At 38.7% G+C, this 27,968-nt stretch overlaps 2 protein-coding genes across 9 annotated transcripts in view; one reads left to right on the forward strand and one right to left on the reverse strand.

The window, feature by feature from the left end:
- TRIP12 (thyroid hormone receptor interactor 12) overlaps positions 1-2,525 on the reverse strand; it is a 79,957-nt gene extending 77,432 nt beyond the window's left edge. For 7 of the 8 annotated variants that reach the window (XM_055817542.1, XM_055817541.1, XM_055817540.1 and 4 more), the window contains exon 1: positions 2,053-2,525. The gene's annotated coding sequence lies outside the window, so the exon portion shown is untranslated. Of the gene's footprint in view, positions 1-1,824; positions 1,960-2,052 lie in introns of those variants that run through there. The other variant, XM_055817536.1, reaches the window with a different exon arrangement.
- On the forward strand, positions 1,867-27,945 carry FBXO36 (F-box protein 36). Its single transcript, XM_055817381.1, is given in 5 exon segments — positions 1,867-2,055; positions 18,690-18,773; positions 18,775-18,799; positions 23,745-23,917; positions 27,748-27,945. Coding segments are annotated over 5 exon segments (669 nt in total).
- Positions 27,946-27,968: the final 23 nt, after the last annotated feature.

Below are 27,968 nucleotides of genomic sequence, written 5' to 3' on the forward strand. Positions count from 1 at the left end.
AAATATTTTAAAAAACTTAAGCTAAATGAAAAACTTAAAAACCTCACAATTCTGTTTCAGCAGAAATCAAATACCAAAAAACACTGATATACAATTAAAAAGTCTAGTCTTGGGGGTGGGAGAGAAGAGAGAGAGAAGTGGGGAGAAAATAATAAACTGGAGATAAACGGAAGTAATCACAGCAATGCTTACCAGCTTTTAAAGTCCTACAATGAAAGTATATCCACAACAAGAGTTCCCATCATAAAAACCTGTAAAATTAACTTAAGCGCTTGGAATTCCTCTTCTTTCTCTTTATGAAAAATGTACTTCATATTTGTCAGGCAGCAACTACTCAACCCCTCTTTCTGACAGCCTTTAAAGCACCAGGAAAAGCTCAATATTCATAATACACATAACACAAACTGTGGAAGTTTTCCTGTTTGAGTAAAGTTTTGTGTTACAGTGTGGATCAATATTATTTCTGCTGAACAAGGCAGGAAAAAAAAAAAACTTGAACAGCCTTTTGAAAAAAAACTATTTCAAATTAAAATTATTATTAGATTGCTACACATAATAAAACCACCCTGAAAACAAACTGCACACACTCTAAAAACGTTCCCAAGTTGCATGCCAGACTTACAGAATAAATTTAGGCCAGTACCAAGCACTCATTTCTTCCCCGTGTGTAAATGCGACACAATCGGGCCTCACATGCAGGCCTCTCTCTCCAATACAGGCAGGACCTTTGTTCAATACGTCGATGTTTTTCCCCCAAAGCCCTTGACATAACTTTCCATTCTTTCCCCTATTATTTTCCGGTTCACAGTCTAGACTTTCGGACTCCCGTTCTGTGAAAACCCCTGGCTGTCGAGAAGGCCAGTGCACTAGGAAGGCCGGGGGGGGGGGGGGGGGGGAAGGGGGAACAATAAAAAAGTTGAACAGCAGGAAGATGGGCCTACAGGTCTGGCGAAAGCCCCGGTATCAGTTTGTTTCCCAGCCCCAGATAAGCGGAGCAGGACCCAGGAGGTGGCTGGCGTCAGTGCTACCAGCACCTCAAAACTTCTCCCACTCCCCAGCCCCCCCAGCCCGCTGGGGAAGGAGGAAGCGCCAGGCAGGAAAGGCAGAACCCAGCGTTTGATCAGCCTCCAAGTACGACGCATTATGCAAGCAAACGCGAGGACCAGGCAACTTGCTTCTTGACTGAAAGCAACAAAAACATCAGCTCTAAAACATTAACTGCGAAAATAACCCCTTCTTGTGGCTAGCCAGCACTGAAACTCCGACCCTACAGGCGCCTCCATTCTCTTGCCACCTTCTTCCTCCCCCCCAAAGGCTTGTGAAAGATGGACGTCGGCCGATTATTTAGCATTTTTATCGAGCCGGGCAGGGGGGAAGGCAAGAGGAATTGCTATTTTTTCCTTTAAGATATTCGATAGCTCCTTCAAGGGAAGAAAAAAAGAAAAGAAAAGAAAAAAAAAAAAAAAAAGCAGAGCCATTGGGGAAAAGAGGGCCAGCCGGAGCGGGGGAGGGAGAAGACGGGGAAGGGCATACAAATCGGTACGGCAGTGTCAACACTGACACTGCCCTTTTGTATCAGCAGCTCCACAGGGCCCGGAGCGGGGAGGCCGCGCTCCCCCCACACGCCGGGCGGCCCGGGCGAGGCGAAGCCGCGGGCAGCAGCTCTGCTCGACGCCGGGGGGAGAGGGGATGTCCCTAGAGCGGGCTCCAGTGACTGCCTGGCCATTTTGTCAGCTCCGTTTCCACCCCTTCCCTTCCTCAACGAAGGGCCCCCTCCTCTCGCCCCATTACACACCTCCGGCCCCCCGCCACACACACACTCACCAGCGCGGCGTCGTGTCGTCCCCACCTCCCCAATCCGCAACAATGCTCCGGGATGGCGCTGCTCCCCTCCCCCTGCCCCGGGCCGCCGGGAAGGGCAGCTCGGCTAATGCCGGGGATGACACAACAGGCCCGGCCACCCGACCCGGAGGCTACCGAGGGGCCCAACGCTACAGCGCCCCGCGCCCGCCTCCTCGGCGCCCCCTAAAAGAGCGGAGAGGCCCCGAGTACCTAGTTTGTCCCGATGCGGCCTCCGCAGACGCTCCGTGCCTCCCCTCCTCCCGGCAGCAGCCGCCTCTCTTCCCTTCAATTATCAGCTGAAGCCGCAGCACCGAGCAGCGCCTCGTCCGCCGCCTCCGCCGCCGAACCCTTTCCAGCGGCGTGAGGGGGAGGCTGTGGGACTACTTTCTCCCGTCTCCGGGGCTCTGCCGGGGCCTGCGCGACCCCTGGGCCGACGGGCGGCCCCTGTCTCGGCTGCCGCCCCCCACGCAGACCCCGCTGCGTTGCTATGCTCGCCCCGCTCCTTGCATTCGGCGGGGTCGTCGCTGGGCGGTCAGTATCCCTCCGCCGGGGTCGTCACCCCTGGGTCCGCACGACTGTCTCCCCTCGGGTGAGGGCGGGGGGCGCGGGAGGGGGGCGGATCCGGCGGGGGAGCGGGGCTTTGCCGGCGGCGGGGGCGAGGACCCTGCCCGGCCACCGCGTTACTACCGGCCCTGCTCCTTTAAGAGAGGGCTGGGCTCCCGGTGACCCCGCGTGATGTCCGCCTCTTCCTGGTTGCCATGGATGCCGCCTTCCAGCGTCCCAAAATGGCGTCACCGCTGCGGGCGAACGCGTTCGAGACGCGCGGGTAGGCCCCGGCCGCCAGCCAGGCCCTCCGCCGCTGCCCGGCGGGAGCTGGGTGCCGGGCCGCCCGCCGGCGGGGAGCGGCCTCTGCCCTGCCGTTCCCCTCCCCTCGCTTCACGGCCGTCGCTCCTCCTTCTGCCCAGAAGGGAAGGTGGCTGCGGCCTGCGCCCGGCTCCTGAAGCGGCAGTGGCTTCAGCGAGGGCCCGTTTGCGGGCAGGAGCTGGTGAGGAACGGAGGGGCTCGCAGCGCCGGGCTGGGGAAGAGCGAGGGTCTCCTGCTAACGCCGCCGGGTAGCGACCCGGGGGGCGCCGCCGGCAAGTGCTGCTGGCATGGCCTCCTGAGGGCTGGGAGCGCCTTGCTGCCGCCGTGAGGCGTGGTGGCGGTAAGTAGCTGGCAGCAGGTAAGGGTTTGCCGCCGGAAAGGATGATTTCCTAGGGAAGGCGTGCAGGACGAGGAGCCCTGTAGGTGGGAGGTTCCCTCTGCCTGGAGTAGCCCAGGCCTGTGGGAAGGGGCTCTGGGTGAGGGCCAGAGGAAGCGGGGAAAAGCAGATCCTGCAAAATAGGGAGTTAGTAGCCTTGCGCAGAAGTATGTACCCACCTGTGGCTTCGTAACCTTAAAACAATCTTAAGTGTACTCTTAGAAACGCCTCACAAATAAATGAGACACTAACATGTAGAGTAAATAACAAATCTTTAAGTAACATCGCAATATTTCCCCTAAGGAAAGATAAGTTTAGCTGCACTCTCAGAGTAACTAGACCTGGGAGGGCAGGGAGGAGCAATAGTCTTGCGTCTCATTCCAGGAAAATAGTACACTTACCCATCTGGGAATGGGAAGACTGTGTATATTTTCCATATGGTACCTGAAGATGTTTAGGTCTCCTTGCCTTATGGCTGTGTATGTAACTGGTTTTCTGATCACAGAAATAAGCAATGCTAAATATCCTGGCAGATATTTTTTGGATTTTTTTAAAATATGCTGCAAAATGTGCTATATGAATGTGTTTCAGAATAATCTAATAGTAATCGTTGATGAGGAATATTTGATAGTAAACAAATGCAATCCAGCAAACTTCATTATGAGTCTGTAAGGTTATGAAATAAAAATGCAAGTCTTCTATAATTGTTGTTTCATTTTGACCAGGTTGACTTTGTATGTACAAGAGATGAATATAAATGCTTGTCTCAGGCAGGACATAGTGATTTAGAACTTGTGAAGCTTCAAAAAATTTTCTGAGGAAGTTTTTTTAATGTCTCACTGAATCAAAAAACAACGTATTTTGAAACTAGGAGGAAGGTTTTGTTTTATTTTCCCAAAGTAAACCAAAATAGTGAATATGTATTCTTCCAGGTATGAGGGAATTGTCACCTTTGTAACTGAGAAATTACTGGGAAGGGGAGGCGACAAACTGCAGTTCAGCTGCAATTCCAAATTATCTGTATTCTGTATGTTATATGCTGCTTGTTTTGGTGTCTCAGCTGCCTAGATTTTCTTCTTAAGTTACCATTGTCTTTAGCTGTTTCAGAAGGGGGTCTTGTTTCACTTTCCTAAAAAAAAATTAAAATAAGGTACAACTGACAAGGCAACTTCAGGGAGCTTTGCCACTGAAATTGAGGGTAATTACAGTGCTGCACAATAGCTGGGAAATACGTGTTTTCTGTAGCTTGTAATGGGCCTGTCCCATTGACCTCATGAGAACCGTTATCAGTGGTGTGTCTGTTCATAGAATACGTAATTGAATGTTATGGATTTTTTAACCATTCTTTTTTGCACTCATAATAAATATAAGATGTTCCTAATTATTATTATCTTCAGTTTTTTGGTTCTCAGATTGGTTTTCTGTCAAACACTTCAGATACCTATTTTCGGTTTTGTTTTCAGCTGCCCAAATATATCCTTAAAACAAACTAAAGTCAGTTAACATAAACTGTGCAAAAAGCTATGTAACTGTCAGTGGAAGTAAGTTGAAATCATTTTGTAAATGTTTATTTTACAAAAGCATTACCAGCAACTTAGTGTTATTGAAAAAGAATGGGTTTGGATTATTTGAAAAAATTTGGTTTGGTTTTATGGCAGTAATATCAATTGAGTATAATGCAATGAACATATGTATTTGAATATATCACTATATCCTCTGAAGCTGGTGAGGGCATCCAGCAAAACTTCCCAATTCAATCACATTTGAATTCACTATTGCTGAAAACAAGTAACCTCACATCAGTAATCTCCGTGTTTTTAACTGCTGTACACATAAAACTTCTGGATGCTACTTAGCCTTTCTGCAGGCTATGAAGTCTCCCAAAGAGATCTGTGTCAGAAACAGTAATTGAAGGTATATGCATCACCGGTGTGCCATGTTATGTATCATGTAAGCCATACTGTGTTAGCATCTAGGAAGCCTAATTGGTTGGGGTTTTTTTGGTTTTTTGCATTCCAACTATGCTATTTTGCAGTCTCGTAATAAATAATAATAGTTTCCTGAAAGACCTTACAGTCTAAGCCCCCAACCTTGCACAGTTACATGAATGCTGACATTTGGTACTTTGAATAGTCCCATTCTTTGAAGTCAGTGGTTTTGAAACAGTTCATTGTTTTCCTTTAAAAACAAAAAGGGAGTTTGTGGCTGCATGGTGGATTGGTATGAAGGTTTCCATATTTCTGTGAGTGTTGTCCTACTTTGAATGATCTCTGTGGGCTTTACATGAGCAGTAAATTAAACTCCTTCAGGATTAAGTTATTGATTTATCAGGCATGTTTTACACAGCTCCAGAGCATGTGGTCATGGCCAGGATTTCCAGGTATCAGCTGACTATCAAGTCAAAAAATACAGGTGGTCTTCAGAATGAGTTAGGGCAAAAAATTTACTTGGACAAGAAGGCCATATCTGGGGGAAAAAGCAAGTCTGTGGCAGCAGGCCTTGTGTTCATGTGAAGTGTCTGTGATGCTTGTTTAGACTTTTCCCCTCATTCTAGGGAACTGACATTTTTCTTCCATCACACAATCTGATATGTTAGGGATGTTCTCCAGAAGGATTTTTTGAATTCTGCTCCTGCCTCAAGGTCAGTACAGGAAGCCCAAACTATTGTATATTGTACAACTAAAAATAAATGAACTGGAATTGCTGTAAATTAAAAGAAAGGACTTCTCTGAGGGCGAAGTTAACCATACGCGAAGAAGTTTGCTGAAGCTAAGTGTAGGACAATAGTCAAATAAAGAGGACAAGACAGACAAAAAGAGTACCTAGAGTGTGATACCGCAAGGGCATACACCCTCAGCTGTAAGCATGTGAATTATTTTATTACTGCAAAAATGAATTGGAAAACATTTATTTATTACTTTCAATATTGTCAGTTGTAATAATAGCAAGGTGTACTTCAGCATGCTTGTTTATATTTAACTAAAATCTAGAGAAGCTAGGACACCTGTAAAAATGAAAGGAGGGCCTGCTGGCAGCAAACAGATATTAGAAGCAGAGGCTGCTTTGAACTTTTCTAACTGATCAAATGCAACAGTAGTTGGGGGGAAAAAAAATGGCTAGAAATGCACCCACTTACAGATGTATTTGTGTCCGAAATGTGACAAGGAGACCCTGATAGTAACTCTCCATTTTGCAGCAAACAACAGCTTCCGTCCCAGGTTCAATTTCAATTACATTTCAAAATTAAAGCCATTACTCAGGACTTTATAAACAAAGGTATTGACTATCCAATAGCAAGCATGTGCTTTTATTGAGAAGTTAGGAAGGGAAGATTACCAATTAGTTTCTGCATAAGCTACTTCAAGGAGAAAGCCTGAGATGAAGGGGAGAGGCTTGTGACTCACTGCAAATCTAAAAGTAAACTGTATAGGAGTACCGATGCATAAGTGAGTATTCACAGAATACGGTACAACCAGTTGGATTGTGTAGAAGCAGAGATCATTTTAACCATCAGTGAAAAGAATTTTTTTTCCAAGTAGCTATTTTAAGGCTGCAATCATAAATTTACAAATACAGGGAAACTATCCCACATTTCCCCTGTGTGGGCATCTACCAGTCTCACTGCAGAAGTACAAGGCTGAAAGAGATGACTTCGGGTCATCAAGTCCTAGTCCCTGCTGTTTCATCCAGCCACATAATAGATCTTCATGGCATAAATGGGACTTGATGTGTTTCAAAGTGGTGAGGCTTCTTTTGCCCTGCTACTTCCACACAAAATAACTGCTCCAGATTGTCATTTCTCTGAAGGTTAGAAATATAGTTATACAGAATAATTTACAGCTTACTTTGTGTGTGGATATCTTGTAGCTTCAATACTGCCCTCATGTGTAGGTAACAATGTTATATATGTGTGTATATAAATTGCTATATGTATTTAATGAACACGCCCTCTTTATGGGGTTTGTTTTGGTTTTGTTAGTCTCCACTTCTGAAACAGACTCTCTACTTCCAGGTCACTTCAGCATCTTTTTGCTGCATTTTTTCCAATTAAAACTTTTTTTTTTTCATAGTAAGTCTTACAAGTGCTATGTGCAAAGGCATTTTTACTTCCCTGTGTCATATGGAAAATTCTGTGTGATTTAGATTTTAGGATTGTATTTAACTTTCTCTACCAAAATCACATTGGTGACTCTTGATCATCCTTTAATCAGTTGTTATTCCAACGTCTTTCTCCTCTGCCAACTTTCAGTTTATAACCTTTTTGTTTATGGCAGAAATTATTTCTAAATAAATGACTTTGCCATTTGTACTTTTCAATTTCTTCCTCCCCCAGCCTCCAGGAATGCTTTGACTTGTTATGAAGGAGAAGTTGGTGTACATGTCAGGATAAACATGCTAAATAGTACACATTTTATGGCCAAGTATGTTTTTCTAGGATCCTAGAATTGATGGGAACAGTGGATAGGTTTTGTTTTCTGTAAGTGCATGTAATATTACATACAATGGGCATCTTTTGTGTCTCTGGACTGACATCATGGATGGCAACTTGTTTAACCTATGCCTCTCCACCTACCTTTCACTGTATGTGTTTTTCAATCACTCTTTAAATGCCAAATTACTGTTTGACATGACAGTTATAATTTGGTAATGTTTGTCACAAACAACAATAGGCGTTATCTGTTTGTACAAACAATAAATCATTTGGCTTTCCACATTAAACATAAGATGACTTGAGATAGCCACACAAATAACCTTTCAAAATAAAATTTCTTATGAATTGTCTAACAGATGATAAGTACAGGTTCTGAAAAGTGCAAGACGAGAATCCAGATGGTGGGGTAGTGTGGAAAAGGTCAGTTGCTCATTTTGGTCAAACAAGGAATATAGACCCCACCACCACCACGACCTCCCCACAAAACAGGCTGATACTTAATCTGCTTATAGGACAGGCTGATGGCTAGAAAGATGAGGCTGGTAACAAAAGAAACATAATGTGAAAATGATCCATTCAACATGTAATTAATACTAGCATCTGTCACCATTTAATGAATGCTGCACTAATCAGAGGATTTTGTCATGTTAGTAAAATGTTTTGCTACTTACCCATAAAAGATAGGCATCATATGTATATAAAACTAAGATCGTTCTGTGCAGTATTCCACTGGATGTATAACAGTCAGGATAACCAAATTTTATCGGGCATGTAACTGCAGAATAGCATGTTTGGTCAGATATCAGCAACTGGATTCTCTAACATTTATACAGGACATCTAGGTGAGCAAATAGTGTACGTAATTAGGCAAACAGTTCTGATGACTGTTCTTGTTCTTTAACTGTCATTGCTCCGATTTTTTAGTGTCCACTTGTACATCTTCAATCAGTTTCTGATTAAATCAATATATTCAGAGCACAGTATGTTATTTTGGATACTGAGAACTACAGTATTTTCTTGAAAGATCCTGTAACTAATTTATTTTCATTTAAAAGGTAAAGTTGTGTTCTGGCTTTTTTTAGTTGTAAGTAAAAATCCTGAAGCTACAGCACTCAAATCTTTAAAAACATTTTTTTAAAAAATCCCTTTGCAATAAACAACTTGATTCCATGTCAGATCTCTATATAAACCCTAAATTTAAAAAAAAATAATCCTTAGCATTTTCAATATAATTTCAATTTTAGGAGACGTTAACAAGTGATTGTTTTAATGGTTGTGGGCTGGTTGGTTTTCAGTTTTGAGTGCCTTTCAGACTCTATTGACACCTGCAAGGATTGTTCCTCCATTTTAAAAAAACGGTATTATAAAGTTAACCAAGTGTTGCCTTTGTATCTCGGGCTTGTTTTTAAGTCTTAATGACGACACTTGATATATAACCTATTTGATTGACAGAAGATGCCATTTGAAGTGCTTAAGCCAGATGGAGGGGGGAAATTAACAGATGTTATTATAGTAATTAAGCTGAAATTACTTTCATGTTATACAGATTTTTTTGCAAGGTAAGTCTGATTTTAAGTAAAGATTTGTGGGAGATGAGCCTTTTCAAAGTCGTACGATCTCTTTTGCGTTTGAAACTTGAAGAGTGATATACCAGTTACTGCGTAGCTGGACCAATTCTATTCAAGTCTCTGTGACATTTCAAATGGAGAATTAAATTCTTAACAAAAATAGTGCAGAAATTTCTCTAAAGGGGGTTTGAAAAAATGATAGTTTTGTTATGACCTATTTGTGTAGAGGACTGTAATTGCATAAAACTAGCAAATTTCTGTTTTTGTCTTAAATTACTATAATTTCAAGCATAGTTTGATGACTTCAAGAGAAGGAAGCCATTTTGTTCCAGCTCAGGAAGTACTCTGTTATGCTGAAAAAGTGTCTTTCCAAAATAATTGAAGGCTTCCATGGTAATGGTATCAAGCAGTATTAAGCAATTATTATCAGGAGAATATTTTTTAAGCCTAAAATACATAGAGAAATCTCCTTTGCTTTTTTGCTGTCTCTAGTCCAGATACCTCAGTAAGGGGTAGAGCTGCTTGGAAAATGGAAAGAGTTTCTCTGGGGAAATAATGCTGTATTGGAAATCATGGATATTGTTGTCAGGTGTTTCTGTCCAAGGCTAAAATATGTTGGTTTGGTAATGTCACGATGTTGTGTTATTGCTTGGGTGCCTGATAGTATCTCACTTCCATAATGCACCACCTCTGCATTTATGCAGTTGCTAGATCTTATCTGTAAGTGTTGGGGAAAGATTCGGGAATTCTTTGGTCATGCTGCAATATTGAAGATGTAATCCAGCACAAGAACCAAACTGACCAGAAAATGTGGACTTTTAACAACTGAAATGCAATTTGTGATGTGTCATTAGTAGCAATGTTGGCGTTTCAGGACTTTATTGGTGGGTCGAGGTTTCTTTGCAGAAGGCATCACGTACAGCAATATAAGTGGTGAGGGTTTTTCTTCCCAAAATACGCAATTCTCTTGTTTTTTGGGTGGTTGGATTTTTTTTTCCCCCACGAACATTACTAAATGCTTAACCCTGTGAAACATTCATTTATAAATTGGAAATTAGAGATATAACTGATACTGGGTTCTTAAGTGGTTATTACTTGTGAAGTTCAGTTGTTTGTGAGCCTACAATAATTCAATGCTGTCATGTAGGCTTATAAAATTCCTATCTCAATAGTGGTTGAGCTGTTATCTGAAGATGCATTGGAATATTCTTATATCAATTACAATTAAGATATGTTGAAGATAATAATTTTGGTTAGTTCTCTGTTACGATTATTTGCTGGTTTGGTTTTCTGTATCACTGGTAGCCTAGAGAGGAATTTTTTTCTTTTGTCTAGGCTGTTTTATGTCCACTTAAAATTAGTCTTTAATGTACAGACAGCAGCATTACACTGAATTGCAAAGTTTATTTTATTTTAAGGTTTTTTATTATTAGTTTTATGCATGGCTTTAATATTTGTGGCTTTCTTCAAAGGTATCACACTCAGTCTAGTTCTACCTGCCAAGAATGATTTTCAGGTCATGAAAGTGTAATAGTTTCTCAATGTAAGCAATCACCACTACCTTCTGCTGAATTAAGTAAATGTTTCCTGCTTTTGCTGACTGTTGTTTACATGTTCAATGCTTATCTTTCAGAGAAAGATTTAGTTATATTCTCAATTTGCCTTACTTTAGGTAGTACATCCCTTATCCTGTGGCTTTGTGTCTTGGGAAACCTCAGGAGTAACTCTACTTACCAAAGGTAAGTTTGTATTCTTACCTGTTGTCTTGTTTCCATTCTTCCTGCTTCAAGTTAGGAAAATAATTATTTCTTCTTTTCTATTGCCTTTATTAACCAAAAGCAACTTTCCTTATTTCATTTTCCACATACACAGCAGCGTTCTTCATGAAGATAGGACAGGTTTAGGTGTACCATATATTTATACTTTGTTCATTTATCAAAAATCAATTAAATGTACTCAGTAATGTGTTGAAGGAACATCAAGAAGAGTAGAAGGCAAAGCTAGAAAAGAATCGGAATTTTTATCTTAAGCTGTGCTATATAAGACTATGAAACGTCTTATCTAAAGATGCACTGGTGTAATTCAAAATTTGTTTTTAAACAAACTTGCTAAAGCCAGTCTAAACTGCTCTATGGATATCGTAAAGATTTACTTTGGTTTGATTGGGTATCGACTAAATAGATCTGTGTTAAACTGAAATAAGTCTAAATTGAACCGAAGTAAAAGTGCCTACAGGTTTTGGATGGGCTTCACTAAATTAGATTAAAATCATGCACTGGATGCAAGCAGTGTATATGTCATTTGTTGGATGAAATCTGAATTAGACAAATTATCTGGAGAGGTGTAGTAACTAGGAGAAAGAACAGTAGTGCACAGTAAAATGATCAAAATAATTTGTCAAAAAAGGCAAAATGATATTGCAGATGCAGAAACCTGGGAGAGTGTCTGAAGCTAGAGTTCAAAACACAGTAAGATGATAGTGAACAATAGAGTCAAAGGAATGACAACAGATGGGGATTGCAGGCAAGAGAAGCATAGCTGGAAAGCATTGAAGAGCATGTAGATACTTGTGACAGAAAATGCAGTGTATGTTTTTAATATACATGCACATCAAACTAACATGACAACTGATAATGACAGGATAGATTTCAGCATTCGCTAAATTGGTGCTACAGCTGGATTGTGCCGTTGTTCCCTCCTATGCAGTTTATAATGAGACTGAAATCTACAGATAACAAGTGTTAAGTTTAGTGTAAAACAAGTAATTAAAATTGGACTGGACAAAACTAGTGTTTGAAGAAACAAAAAGAAAAAAATAACTTTTTTAGAGAGCATGTTACCTGTAGTACTGAGCTGATAACTGATAGGGAAAAAGGGCATACTTGTTAGAACCGCTTTTTCTAAAAACTGGAGACATGGGTAGGAATCAAATACACCAGAATGCCTGCACAATGTGATGGATTCTTCAGTTTTCCAGTCATTTGAGCAAGTAGAATTAAAGCTGTAAATAGACAGTCAGGGAATTCTGAAAAACATTGAGAATGTTAGTCTGTTCTTAAAAAGTGTGATGAGATTTTAGAGGCTAGCACAAGAGATGTTTCTCAGAATTTAGAGTAAGAGATGTCAGTGCTGAAAGTGAGCTGACCACATACGAATATAGGGAAACAGTTTTAACAGATATTAAACTGGTTGCAGGTATATGCAAATCAGGATCATAAGTATCCAAGAAAGGAGCAGCAGGGTGATTGAACTAAGACTTCTTATGTAATAAAAAGGATTGCCAGCTATATGTGCATACCCTGCTAAAGGAGATGATTACCTAGAAAAGGTTTTTCCTTTTCTACTGTACTTCAGAACTTCTTATACACATAGCAGGAAGTCTGTTCTGTTGTTTGGGGTTTTTTTTTACTCTAACGAAGGAAAACAAACAACTAAAACAAAATAAAAAACCCAAACAAACCAACAAACAGAAGAAATTGAAATCATAAACTAGACCTGAAATTGTAACAAGGAGACCTTGAAACTGAAGTAAGGAAGACAAAACAAAAAGAAATGGTTTCAAATGAAACCTGTCAGTATCTTGCCCATCTAGAAAGGAATGTTATGCCTTGCACTTCTAGCATCCTTTGTTCTGTTAAATAGTGGGATAATCTCTTTGTGGTGGTCTTATCTAAGTCTGCTTGTTTAATCGCATTAATAAATGACAAGTATCATGCTCATAATTGAAGACTCTGATCCTCAAGAGTAATTTTTTATTCCCTCTGATAGCGTTGCTTTGCCCTCAGCACATACCCCTGCTCCCTTCTGCTTTTTCTCTCTTCTGCTCTTGTATTGTTTCCTCTGAGCTGTGTGCACAAGCCTGTATAAAGGTAGTTGTTAGCCTCCAAAGCAGCTGTGCTGTATGCATCTGTGATAAAGATCTTTAGCTTTGGGGTTTTTTTGCTTATTTTCTTGCCTTTTTTTATTTATGTTCCCCCACACCGCCCCTGCCCCACAAGCTCTGGAAAAAACAATTAGGAAAGATACTAGTATAGGAATAAACTAAGTATGTAAATGAGAGGAAGAAAGAGACTGTGGCAAGGCAGCAGATTGCTTGCTCGAACATAACTACTGCATTCCCCAAAGGAAAAGAAAATTATTTTTTCCAATCTTTTTATTCCATCTTCCTTCTGTATTTTACTAAAGTGTTTTTCAGTTACTTTAAGTGGAAGCCTTTGGTAGTTGTGCACACAGAGCTAATACATTAGCTTAAGTGTGTTGATGTTTCTGAGTATGAGTGAAGTGAGGGAAAAATTAACAGCTTCATAGTTGCTACATATGAAATTTTGGAATTGTGACTTTTTTTTTTCTCTTTGTCCATGCACTTCAAATACTTGTAAATAGCAGCCCACAAAACAGTTCGCATTGACACCAAGTCATCTTTCTTTCCATACACCATTGTCTTTACAGTTGTACCCTACTGCAGTCACAGTTTTGGTTTTGTTTGCTCACTAAACTGTTTTCTTTTCTTGCTCTTAATAGTAAAAAGTTTTTTCTCCAAAAAAAACTGAAGCAGATGTAGGGCAGGGAAGTATGTGGGATTGCATGATGACTGTTGTGATCCTGAGAGCAGTCTTTATGACCTTTACACGCTATTGTCCAAAATCTCAACCTGATGGTTTGAGGGAACATTGGTGGTTTTTCTTGTAGAACAGTTTCTTTAGCACAGCATATTAGGTTTTGCACTTGAGACTTTTTGGTACGTCTGAACTGGACATCCCCTAGAAAGACGGAAAAATGGACTTTGTCTAATAAACACCAGCAACCTTAATTTTTTTTTTTCTCATGAATGCACATGAGAAGGAAACTACTGTCCTGTGCAGATGTCATTATATCAGTGTTGACAAAATAGTCATTTGTAGAACTCCCTGTACTATAGCAAACGCAAACATAGAATTTTGTAGCAATTGCCAAATGAAGCATGGGTGTTGTAAGCCCTACTTGAAATTAAAAAAAAAAAAAAAAAAGGTAATAATTTGTCAGAAGAGCAAAAGGCATCTAATTTCACAGACATAACAGGCAGCAACTAGTACCTATTTGATGTCATACCATGCATGCCTGAAAAGTGGAATGGCATCAGTGGATGGGTTTAGTTTAATTTCAGTTTGGTGAACTCTTGGATTGTTGCACCCAGGTGTGGGTTTTTTTGTTCCTACTCCTAGGAAGTTTTCCTTCAAAGACTTCCAGAAACCCTAAATAAATGAAGACTTGATTAACTGCAGCCTGTGTACAGGCTATTTTGCCTTCTTATCCGATGGAGCAGGTCAAAACCTGCCAGCAACTTTGAGGTACACAAGTATTATTTCTCATATACCCCGACCCCCCTGAAACCAGTGGAGTTCATTCTGCCTGGCTGCTTTTGCTAGTGAGCACTGTTCACATTCTTGCATATTAGCCAAATCGAGACTCTCAAAATAACCTCCTTTGGCCAATCATAGCAAAGTAACAGCTTTAATTGCAAATGTTAAAAATCAAGCAGAAAAATAAAGGCTTTATTTAACAAAAAAAAAAAAAAGGTAATGTAATCACAACAATCAACTTTCTCCAAGACTGTAGGAAATGTATTATATATTGTAGTAGTTACAAAATAGTTTGTGAAGTTTATAGTTAAGACCACTGGATATTTGTTAAAGAAACCAGTTGCAATGGAAGTAACACAGTTGGTTTGTTATGTTCTGCAAGCTGTAAAGGCTAGAGAGGCACTATTATTTTCTAGATCTTTCCAGATAAACATGCAGCTCTGCAGTTTGTACATGTTGTACCTTAACAGCATTATGTGACTATTCCTCACTGCCTTGAGATTTACTCTAAAAGTGATTTAAGTGAAATAATGGTGAACTGTGAAGATGGTCGTTTTACCAGATAAACTAGTCTTCTCTTTAAATTGCTGCTAACTTAGAACTACTTTTCTTGTGCAAATGTTAACATATATGCTTACATACACTTGCATCTATTGATTACTATCTAAAACTTTAGAGTGCTGATTTTTTTTTTTTTTTTAATAGAAACCTGTTATAAAAGGCAGGAGGCACAAGTATATACAAGTAACAGTACTGGTACTCCCTAATTAGTCATAGGACAGGTGGGACATTGGCCCTGAGTAGCTGGTCAGAAAGTAAAAGAATATTTAAGAAGTGACTGTATAGCAGCAATAAAAGCTTGCCTGCTCACTTAGCCTAGCACAGTTGGAGACTTATTTTATTTGGTGAACGTATTATGCCTTTCAATTGATGTAGCATAATTAAAAGGGAAAGTGGTCTGGCTGGTTAGGTTGTTTAACTTACTGTATTTTATGACTTCGGTTACAACTGTTTTCACAGAAATATCCATTGGGAAAAGCAGAGTTAAATATTTCTGTATTGATTTACTCTTCTTAATAGTGTCCTTCTACCTGTCTCGCACAGTATTGTTTTTTGTCTGAACATCTTACAAGACTCACCAGTATGTCCTTTAAAACGTAATTCATTTTTTTAAACTCTGTAATACCAGAATGTCAGGTGTAAGGTAAGGAGATGGACCTAAAGCCACAATGTGTTATAAAAAGTCTTCTATTTTGTTTTACATTTTTCAAAGGAACTAAATATTTACCAGATATGAGTCTTAGTTGCTTTCGGGATAGTACCGGTGAAGTTGTGTGTTGTGGAGCTAATAATTTAGTACAAACAGTATTTTTTTTTTATTTTAGATAAAGTGTTTTGATAAATATTTTAACAGTAGTTGTGGAGCATTTTGTCTTCTATTAAGCTATTCATATTTATGATCTTAAAGCCTATTATAAAATTAAGCTGTCTTTCTGTTGTTGCTTGAAGATGTGCCTATTCAATAGCAGTAAATGACTACAACTGCTTTTCAGCTCTGACGTTTATTACAGCAACCCAAAAATCTCCAAAGTAAGGCATACTTAAAAACATACATTACGGAGTTTGTTTGGGTTTTGTTTTTTAAATCTCACTCTTGCTTGGCAAAGGGAAGCTGGAAATAACTTCTACTTGATGGATGGTGAATTCTTTTTACACTCTAGGTCAAGCTAAATGCTGTGAGGTAATGATGGTGTACAGTAGGCCACCCGTTCTCATCCTCTGCTGGCTCTTTTCCATGTTCTTATGTTTACAAAGGGCTGAAATAGCTAGCTGAGCATTTACCTTATATCCATACATATTACAGAAGTATGATTGGGCAAATGTTTGGATTTTCAGGTAAGTGTCCTCACGTGACTATACTTGACAAAAAGCTCCATATGCCATGATAATGAGGCTCTGAAAAATCAAGTAGTAGGCCACAAAAGAGAAAACTCAGTGTTCGCAGACCAAGATGCTGATGGAATTTCATAAAACTGGCAAAAGATGCCTCTCTGATTGGGGCTTGGGTCCTGCTACAAAAATCTTACTGCAAGTAATGGATATGAAAGAGCTTCTTAATTTTTGCAAGATTTTTGTGTAGCCATCATGAAGTAACTTAAATGTGAGAGTGACTGCCACTTCCCTTTGTGCAGAGGCAGTGGGGAAATTATTAGGAAAAATGTTACTATGTAACTGTGCCAAGATCATGGTATGAATATTGGGTAATATTTGTTATATGTCGTATCTGGAACTACTGATTTTTGTTAACTGTTTCACATCATGTTGTGAAATACCTGTATGTTGTTTGTTATGCTGTATGAAGGCACAGTGGGAATATTTATTTAAACAAAGGATATCTTTTCATTGCCAGGAATCTAACTGGTTTTGGAGGCAGTAGGGACAAAAGGAGACTTAACATGTTCTTCAGTTCCACAAGATCTGCATTCTTGCTTTTAAGTTAATCATAACATGCCATTAGTAGCCTTACATGAAACAATTGCCCATGTGTGGTGTTTTTGGGGGGTTTTTTCAGTTCTTTCGCAAATATCTGTGCATTGTTGGTGCTACTTGGTTCCATAGTTTAGATATAATGCATGGTTGCCTCTTCATGGTGAAAAGTGAGTAAAATTTTAAAGTACCTATTTTGCATTTTTTTTTTTAAGTGACCTAGAAGCCTAAACTTCATCCACTTGCAAAGTGATCATAGCTCTGTCTAAGTCTAAAGATTTCTATTGTCCTATTCAAAATTTCCTTTATTACTTATGCAGTCAAAGCTGTAGTGTGGATGGATGTAGCTGCAACTGCATGAAAAACTTTACTATAGTATCAGCTTCTCAATTATATGTGGCTATGTTAGAATAAGAGTAGAAAAAGCTATGACTGAAGGAGTGCTTTTTAATAAGTAAAATTACGTCTACACCAACAGGGACTTGGAACAGCAAGGAAGCAGGTAAGCTGGCAGTTTTCATGGCTTGGAAATTGAAGTTAAGTTTACAAACTCTTAGGAAACATTAGCTGATGCTGCTTCAAGCTGATAGCTTCAAGCGATCAGTTAAGGATATTTAGGTATACAGATCATAGCTTTAAAAACATCTTCATTATCTCCTTGAAGATTTTGCAGTAATGCTGGTATTTATTCCAGTTTTATTTTGTAAAGGTTTATTTGAGGGTGTATGTTTTGTATACACGTGTGTGTGTGCTTATAAATGTACACCTCGCTAATATTGTCATTTGTCTGTTTTATCGCTCAGGAATCCACCCATACTGTAACAACGTAAAATCCTCACTGTTCTCAGTGAAATGGAAGGAAGTAAACCGGATTAATATTAGTAAGATTACAAGATATTTTTTTTTAACCTTGCCTACAACAGCAACCGAATCCTGCTTTTGGCGCGGAGTGTGATCTTTGCTAACAGCTTGTGTGAAAGAAGAGACATGATCACGACTTTCCTCTGCTGTAGACCCAGCTGTGACAGCAACAAAACAAAAGATAAGCTGACACACTGTTCAAGAATATATGTAAGGTTTTAAGAGAACTCTGGGAAAATTACTGATAGCCAGGGCCACTTGTTTTCCATCATTTCGTAGCTACATCATTTACTATTCGTATTAATCTTTTGTCTCAGTTGTGTGCTTTGTAACGCAGGCTTTCTTTTCTTTTTCTAACTCTAAAAATGTGAATAGAATGTGTACTTCTGGAGAGCTTTTTCCAGAGTTTTCAGACAGCCTAAATGCTGAGCTTTGAACTGTCCTATTTTGATTTTAACAAAATGTTAAAATGACAGTTTAACTTCTAATACTGACCCTTTTGAATGCCTGAGTAGTAGTTAAATGGGTATTTCTACCTAACCAGGTAATTTAATGCCTGATGAATTGTGTTTCTGCAAGTAAATGAAAAACAAAAAGAGCATGTTTATAGTTTTGCAAGTTGAGATGTCATTAAATATGTTTTAATTTTTACGAACAATTTGCACGCATGGGTTGGGAGCAATTTCTTTGTATGTAGAAACATTTCACACTTGTCTAGGTGCATTATGGGATGTTTATTGTCCTTTGAAGCATGTTGTAGGGCTGCTGGTAAGGTAACTGTGGTTTATCTCTTACGATAACTTTGTTTTGGGAATGTAGCAATATTTACACAACTGGAGTCCTGAATCTTAGCAATGTATTTATCTCATGGTACTTGATATTAATTTCTTCTTCCTTTTTTTCTTCTTCTTCAACAGTAGGTAATTTTCAGGTGGTGGAAAATCTCACTCAGGAATGAATTTCATGAACTGAGACCTGGAAAAATTAAAGAATCCCAGGAGGATTTTTTTGGATGATTAATCTCTTCATAGTAAGTTTGACAATAATAATAGCAAATTTGCTGTGGATATAATGGAATAATCTAGAAATATTGATCTGCAATAACTTCCATGAAGGATGTGATTGCTTTGGCTAACAGGCTTTTTCATATTAATTTATTAATATAAAATAATGTATGGATACTGGAAAAACAAAAGAGACATGGCAGTAAAGATAAATACAGGATAAATCCCAGCAACATTGATAGTTTCATTATGAGACAATGACAGAGGTATTGGCAACAAAAATTGGCCAGAAAGCAACAGTTTCATTGCTAATAACTCAGTCCTTATAATGCTCTGTGCCAGCACATTTGTTTTTCCAGCCATGTCATGAGCCACCTGGATTCCTAATCTGATTTAACATAAGTGACACGAAGTGCAACAGGTACTCAGGATTATACAAGTGCAACATGACTTTAGGAGCACACCGCCAGAGAAAGAAAGGCAGTCCAACCTGTTCCTGATAGAGAGGCCACTGAGAACATCTGAAATAATTACGCTTTTTGCCAAAGTTCCATGGGACTACGTGTCCCATGTAGTTATTGCTCTGCATCTACTTGGTTCTCAGTAATGGATTAATTTTAAGAGATGTCATGGCTCACAGAGGAAACAGTCTCCTAAAATACTAAGCCCAAGACACATTAATTCAGCAACTGCAGCAAATAGCTGAAGCCTGAGCTATGACCTGGTCTGAAAATGGAGAACTTCGTAACTACACCTTCAGGGACTGGATTGAGATCTGAGGCTTTTGTAGCCCAAGAGACTAAGTAGCACTCAAACACCTTATGTTGGTGAGATTTATTTTTTTTAATAAGCTGCTCTTGTGTTCTGATAATGTACGGACATAAAAAAAAATCAGTTACAGATGTGACTTCATCTTTATCCTATTTTTATGTTGAGTTTGAAAGATATAATTTCCAAATGACGTTCTGCTTTCCTTATCAACACCGTTTAGTAGAAATCATCTTATTTTACATCTAGGCTGAGGATGACTGCTTTCCCAAGAAGTATATGAATCTCTGGTGCTAGGGGAGACGGTAAAACCTTGCTCAAGAGAATATACCTGTTTTCAAGAGTAAATTTTAGTGTGTCTTCATTTAGGGTCTGAAATAAGACCAACATGCATTTCCTGTGCTTTGCTTTTTAAAATCCAACATTTCCTACAGCGCAATGAAGAAATTTGTAGCACTCGTGAGTTAATGGGGTCTGCATTTCTATGTTTAGGTTTGTGTTTCTGATCCACCTTGTAACTTTTGCAAGTGACCCATTTCAAGTGAGTTTGATTGAAATTAGGCAGCTGGGTAGGGAGACTGCAAGTGGCTGCTCTTAGTCCTCCATTGATGGAAAGACTGCACACTGAGCTCAAATGACTGGATATATGCACAAACCATGGAAAAACGTTAAATTGGCACTCAAATTGGTAACAAAACAAATCTTGAATTCCAACTTGCTTTGACTAGAAAGGGAATGAATGTATCATGAACCAATAGAAAATGGACTGCCTGTTTGATTTGGCTCTAGTGCTCAAGGAGTCTTTAAATGTGCTTTTTTTGCAATAGGTGTTTTATAATTGCTCCATTAGTTGAGGCAAAGAGTTGCACCACGCTTCAATTTGACAAAATTAGTTATCAATTTTTATAAACGTTAGCTTTCAAAGAATTAGTCTGCTATACTTTTTTTGCCAAGAATTACATAGAATTTATAGCTGAATTTTAGCAGTAGGTTTTAGTGGGTTTATTTTCAAATTTTAATTTTTTTAATTTACCTCCTAAATGTGGATTTCATATGTGAATATATTTTGGTGAGGATTTCAGCTTGGTTTTTTTCTTCATTGCTTATACTGTAAGATTTTCCTGTGACATTTGGTATTAATATAATGTCACAATAAAACATCCATTTTATATTAGTTGGGTAGATTCATATAGTTAAATTATTGTTAATGTGCAGTTTTCTGCTGTAATCCTGGGTGTTTTCAGTAATTTACAGGTAAGATATGACTGACTTTTCTTGAAAAGTGTTATTGGTGGTTCGGAGGTTTCCTATCCCATAGGAAGTATTGAAAGCCACAGTTGCCGTTCTTTCCTAACATTTAGTAATTTCATCCTTCTTTAAAATGATCTTTAAAATCTTACATGGGTTTTTCCCTCTGTGTTTTAGTAAAATTTTAATACAAAATTATTTTATTTTCAGAAAAAACGCTAAGTATTATGAATATAATTTACTATGTTTGTGAGAAATTGTATTGTAATATTGATGATATTTCTGTCTAGAGCTCTTGCTGTTCCACACAATCAGATGTTTTTAGACCTCCTTCTCACCTCCTGTTAAGGGGAGCTTTGCTGCTGTTCTCCTAAGTATTCACAGATTATTTGTTTGTTCCATAATTCTCCATAGATATATATACTGGAACAATATTGTAGCTATCCTTACTGATTTTTTTTGCCAAATGAAGGTTCAAGTAAAACACTCCTCACTAGACCCATGGTTTTCTGCTAAATATTTGGTACACTCCTACCAGCAAAATGTTTATCTGTTGTGAAGTGTTCCTGTTGTTATCTCCTATTTCTCATTCCTAAGATTTTGCATGTTTTCACATGGTTGGAGACTTTTGGAGAAAAATTGTTAAAAAAAAAAAAAAAGTGCTTATATTATTTCTGATGGGCATAGGAAGAATAGTCCCCCTGTAAATGAAACTTTTTATCAATATCCCACACAGGCATTTGACTCATCCAATAGAAAACTGAAGAAGTAAACACTTTATAATAAACATTAACATTTTAGTAAATTTATATTAACTACTGTACAGCTGTAAGCATCTGCGTTTGTTCTGAAATCTTTTCTCTTTGGACAGTCTTTTCATAATCTCAGTAGAGCCAAGAGGGAGGAGTAAGATTTTTGTCTATGGCTAGATTTTCATTATGGTTTTGCAAAGATGGAAAATTAATTGATGATAGCATAGGGCAAGAGAAGAGAGTTCCACTTACATTTTTGGATGAGTGAACAAATAGAACAAGGCATCAAGCAGTATCCAGCACTCATAGGATGAAAATTTCACAGAAAATCTGAAGTTCCATGTACTTTCACAATTTCAATAGCTGCAGACACATTTATAAAGCAAGATAAATACAGCCAAGTTTGTTTGTTTGTTGGTTTTGTTGTTGTTTTTTTTTAACTAGCCAAACCAGGTCACATGCTTTCTAGAAATAAATAATTTTCATGAAAAACTGAGTGAGCAGCAGATACTCATGTGGTAGCCTGCTTAATCATTCAACATGTAATAGATACACACTATAAACATTGTCATTCCTAGTATCCAAAGATTTGGATCATTCTTATGTATCAGCTTGAATTAGATCAACTGGACAATTTTTAGTTGAGTGTGTAGATCATTTTTGTACTTGCATAAGGAGTTTGAGGAAAATTGCTGACTATATAGGACTGCTTGGAAAGCAAAAAAGCAGATGAGAACCAACAGCCAACTGTGCTTGCAATACAACATAGCAACAGAAAAGAAAGCTTGAACAGTATTGGGCCATCTACTGAAAGACATGAAGGAAGTTAAGGTGATAGCTTCCTTCTACATAACTACCTTAGGAATATATATTGAACAAAAAGAGAACAAAAAAAGTCTTAACATCTTAACAGTGAAATCTTGTAACTTGGAAAGCTTTTTCAAATGTATTCACATAAGCTTGAAATAATACAAAATATTTTGGGAGGGAAATTGCTGCATCAAAATTGGATGCACTTACTGTCTATAGTGAGTATAGTTTCAACTTCCATCATTCTGTTTCCCTCTCCTTTTATGACTTGAACATACATGAGAAGATAGACTTCAGTTGGTTAAAAAAAAACAAACCAAAACATCCCCGAAACAACAACAAAAACTACTGTGGATGCATTAGAATAATTTAATAATGCGAAAAAATAGTAATTGAGCTTTAAATTTAAATTTTGATCCCTGTGTCTCTGTATGAAAAGAAAAAAAAAAAAGTCATCCTTTACAAATCTGGATGACTGCATTCATGTCATCAGATCTTAAGAAACAACATGCAGCTCCAAAATTTATCACTAATTCATTGGAAGTCTAGCAAATTGAATCCAGGATCCTGTTTTATAATGAACTAGTACTTGAATAAAAGCAATTTGATAAAGTAGATAAATGATCTGAAGAAACAGTGTTAAATTCAAAAGGCAAACAAGTTTGATACTGAAGCAGAAATAACTGACTCTGTGAAAGCAAGATGGGGAGTAGCTCACTAAGCAGCAGATCTATAGAAAAAGAATTTGGCGTTGGATCACAGAGTGAGTCAAAAATGTCCTGTCACTCTAGAAGGTAACTGTCTTCAGTTTCATTTTAGTTGTTTAGGTGTAACCTACCTAAGATACCAAGCAGAACTGCAAGGACTCTTGATGTGAGAGCCATCATTATTTCCCCCAAATGATACAACTGAAGTACTTTTTTCGGTTGTTTTACTAACCTTCTCCTGAGTAAATAGCACAGTCTTTATGTGAACAAAAACATGTATGTATGGAGAAAAGCAGACAAAACGGATCTGGACAAGTTTCAGTTTAGCGGTGCAGCTGTTTTAATGTTCCTCAGCCAAGACAGGAGTATTCTGTATACTAGACAATTTATACTTTTTTTTAACTAAAGCCTTGTTTTACTGCACAGGCTTCCTTGATGTCACTAGCAACATTAAAGATTATTTGAAATACTACATCTTACTAATGTTTAATATAAGTTAGATGTTATTTTCTCTAGAAAATACTAGAAGAACACAACTGATGTTTCTGATATTTTTTTAAGATGTATCTGAATAATGTGGGATTATTGGGAAGAAATTTCAGGCTTTTAAAATCTGTTGTCCCTTGGGTTTGGTTGTTGGGTGGTTGGTTTTTTTTTTGTTGTTGGTTTGGTCTTTTTTATCACAGTTCAGATTGCTATAGTGTTTGGTGCCAAAGTTCTGGAACATGTCCTCAATCTGTGCCGAGGTAACTATGACTTCCTGAAACAGCTTCCTGTCCCATTGCTCCTGTACATCATTTCCTTTCTGGAGCTTGAAGATACTGCCAGGCTTTCTCAAGTTTCACGCAGGTTTGAAACGGTAATAATAATTTAAAAAAAAATAATAATTTGTAAATTATTTTTAAATTGTTAGCTTTGCTGTGCGTCATGTTGGGTTTCAGTCAACTCAACATAATCATCAATCTGTCTGCTTTTCTTAAAGTTTGAGACAATAAATTAATAATCTATATACAAACTGAATGGCTGGAATAAAAACTAAATCTTAGAAAGGCTGTTAAGCTGTACTTATCGTGCAAACTTTTGTTTCATATAATAAACACAATGATGCAGATAATTCCATTGTAATCCATGGTTGGGTGCTATGCACTACTGCCAGGGTTAAGTATTTGAAATGTAAAGCCTATGCTCTGCATTATGATTTATATTATTGCAGTGTCTAGAAACTTCAACGGCGGACAAGGATGCCCTTATGCTAGGCTCATTAACAAACAAAAAATCATTGCCATTCCTAGGAGGCTTACTTTTCAAGTCTTCAACAAAAGACAGGAGTGCAAGGAAAGAGATTTTTTTCTTCAAGATTTTTGTAGGCCTTGCAGCAAGGAACTTTAAGAAACACAGAAGAAGAAAGAGATGACATTATTCTTGCTTGCTTGGAAGCTCTTTCCAGCTGTCAGGAAAGTATGGGAAATAGTATGAATGTGTTGAATTTAAAGACTGAAAAACGGAAGTTGCCACTGTTGCCTGGTGTCAGCTAAGGGTAGCCTCACATGCTGAGTGAGGGGTAACAAATAGGGAAGGAGACCTGGAAGTCCCAGGAGAATGAGGGCCAATCTGTTGGTACAGAAAGAGTAGTCATAGGGTAACGTAGGCTGTGTTGGAAAAGCCTTTGAGAGGTCATCTTCCAACTTCCTGGTCTGTGCAGGGTCAGTTAATTGGAGGGATGGGAAGATAATAGGTTCAGAGTTGTAATCTAGGAAGCTTATTTTTGTGGGTCTGAATACCTCAAAATTACATTTTCTGTTTGAGTCACAGCCTGAGAAAAGGCTGCTGCAGTAACTTGGGTGGCAGGGGGAAAAGGGGTTTAGCTTACGAAAAATAGGAAGAGAAGCATATTAAAGAGAAAGTAACTTGATTCTTATCCTTAGGGGTGCTGTAGGAGCCTAGAATGAAGCCTGTCAAGTTATGGGTTGTAAGATTACTGAAAATATAAGCAGTGGTGAGACCTTAGGAGGAAGATAAAAACAGCTTTAGTCATCTTGAGCCTGATGTGACAGCTAGATACCCTCAGACAGACTTCGGAGAGATAGATTAACCTTTCAGTTTGGAGAACAGGACATGTCTCTGGTACAGAGTACATCTCCAAATTGTGTAAGGAAGAGATTACTCACAGGGTTTCTATTATTTTGAGGCTATATGGCCCAAGATTTCAAGGAAAGTTCTGTGGAAGACTGCTGACCGTGCAAGAGGACATGGCTATACTGCTGTTCCTGTGGTGTGCCTACAAAGACATTATAGATGCTTTACCAAGAGTGAGTTCAAGAGAGCCCAAGAAATAGGAGAATTGCAAAGAAAGCACAGGAGAATATGGTGAGATAGGAAAATAGAGCATGTCATGAATTTAGAGATGAAGGGCAGATGGAAGTAGATAAGCTTGCCGAGTTCTGGGCTTTATTTCAGTCTGAAGATAAAACAGTTGCTATTGTGACTGGGAAACAACAGTAGAAGATGAGAGAATAAAAGCAACTAAAGGAGGGGAAGAGAACTGGTAGAAGCAAGGTCAGGAAATTATTTATTAGTATATTTGGAATCTATCTGTCACTTGCAGAATGTGAGTGGAGTAGGATGAGCTACTGAGGAGGGCAGTAAACTTTTCATTAGTTTAACACAAAGCCTTGGATATTCTTGGATTTAAGGAAATTCTAGAAAGAATTGAGTTGCATAATAATAAAGGTAAGATTCTGGCACAACCTGTTACAACTAGTAATGCTGTGATCTCTTTCTGTCATTTCAGCAGTACTTTTAAGGAATTAGAAATTTCCCCAAACACTACGGATTTTCATTTCCAGACTAATTTATGTTTAGGCTGGAATGCTGCTGTCTGTGGAATTTTAAAATAGCATATTCAGATTTCCAAATAGGGAGAAATAGAACAGGCTCTGCACTCAGAACTGAAAAGTAGAGTGTGAAAGGCTCTGTATGTCCGATGCAATGCATCCTCGCAGGCTGAACTAGGCAAGTATCTTCATTTTGTACCCAAAGCGTGGCATTTCTCTGTAGTTCTGAGCATAAATCCTGCTCTCCAGAACATGCAGATGCTTCCAATATGAGTTTCAAAGTATTTTAGATTTTCACTAGGTGCTATTTTGAAGTATTGTAAAGAAGCTCCACTGGGGACACCACCTTTCGAGCACAGCGTGAGTTTCCCCAATACTTTTTCAGCAAACTGCTGGATTGCGATGTCTCCCAGCACCAGCTCAGGCTAGGGTGCGTGTAGTTTACTTTGCACACGTAGGTTTTGCACAAATGGGCGCAGCTGGAGCCGCCGAAGCGCCGCTGGCGGGGCCGCTGCCGGCAGGGGGAGGCAGGAGCCCGGCTGCCGGTCCCGCTCCCGGCCGCGATTCGGAAGCCATTGGCACGGAAAGAAACCGAATAGTGACAGTTACTATCTGTCTTCTTTCTGGGTTTTGGATTTTTTTATGGAACACTGTCTCCGGAAATGCAAACGTATGATGCGAAAAACCAGTCTCCACCATTTTTAACTTAATGGTGTCCATTTTTCATAGGAACCGAATGGTGAGAGGCAGAGCACAAGCAGAATACTAAAGAAAACTAAAAATGCATATTTTCATTTCAGGATTTCTACAGCAATTTTGTCCCAATAATCCCTGCTTTTTTTTTTTCTTTTCTAAAATATGCTAGCATGTTGTGTGTGCCTGCAGTATTTACTCTCACAATTCAAGAACAACAAAAATAGGACTGCACATGCCCTCATACAGCTTTGCTGCACTCGGTGTATTAAATACTTTAAGGTATCCAGCTATATCAGCAGTGTGTGACAGGAGTTACACCAGGACTTTTGCTTTTCTATTTCTGTTACTACTGTGACAAATGTACCAGCCACTTGCACTGGAATAATCTAGTACAACTCCACTTAGGTCCCTGCAATTACACACCTAGAAAAGCGGAACCTTTGGGGGGAAGAATCAGTGTTACTGCACTCTGGTGTAACTTGCAGTGAATGGCCAGATAATATACAATGACACCAAGTATGTTCCTAACTGATTTCTTTTCTTGTGGTGGTTCTGTCATTAATAAATAATTTTTTTTCTTCCTGTTTATAATGCAGTATTTGCACCTGATTCTGTTTATGGAGTCTTTCTGAAAGAGAAGCATCTCCTGAGAAATGGGCTTAATCCTTACAGTGCTTCTGAAACCTTCCTAAAATTGTATTTCTGATGTAAGTCCAAAGGCAATTTTCTGCTTTTACTTACCTTAAAAACAGATTTGTATTTGTGATGCATTTTCTACATCCTGACAAGTTCTTTGGCGTAATCTTACACAGTGTCATTGATTTCAGTGGGGCTGTATGAGTCGCATAGCAAGAGAGTATGTGGCATTACAGCTGCTTTTAGTGCAGCAGAAAGGCATTTGATATCATACCAAAAGAAGCTTCTCCAATTTTTCACAGAACATGTGATACCTTGCAGTGGCAACACTGGGCAAAACTTCTGTTTATGTCGTTGTGAGTTTTAACTAATATTGCATTTTTCGAGATAGGTGGGCAGCTTGTGCTGCAAGTGACCTTCATTCAAGGTGTCTGTGTTGTCTAAATACATTTTGTGTAGTAAAATAATCAGCAATGAGTAAGCCAAATTATGATTTTAAGCCTCTAGTTTCTTTTACAACTAGATATGTGACAGTCATGTCCTATGACAAAATATTGTGGAGAACTTGTGTGACACAACTACACCTGAAATGAAAGAACTTGCACAGGAAATGGGCTGGAAACCATTTTTTTTTTTTTTTTTTTTCACAAACAGACTAGGTACAGCTGCAGCTCCAAAGGAGGACACAGAAATGAGATCCTCAGAACAAAAAACTAACTGAATAAAGATGCATTTTTCATTGAA

The sequence above is a fragment of the Falco peregrinus genome, chromosome 12 (assembly GCF_023634155.1).
Source record: "Falco peregrinus isolate bFalPer1 chromosome 12, bFalPer1.pri, whole genome shotgun sequence".
NCBI classification, from domain to species: Eukaryota; Metazoa; Chordata; class Aves; order Falconiformes; family Falconidae; genus Falco; species Falco peregrinus.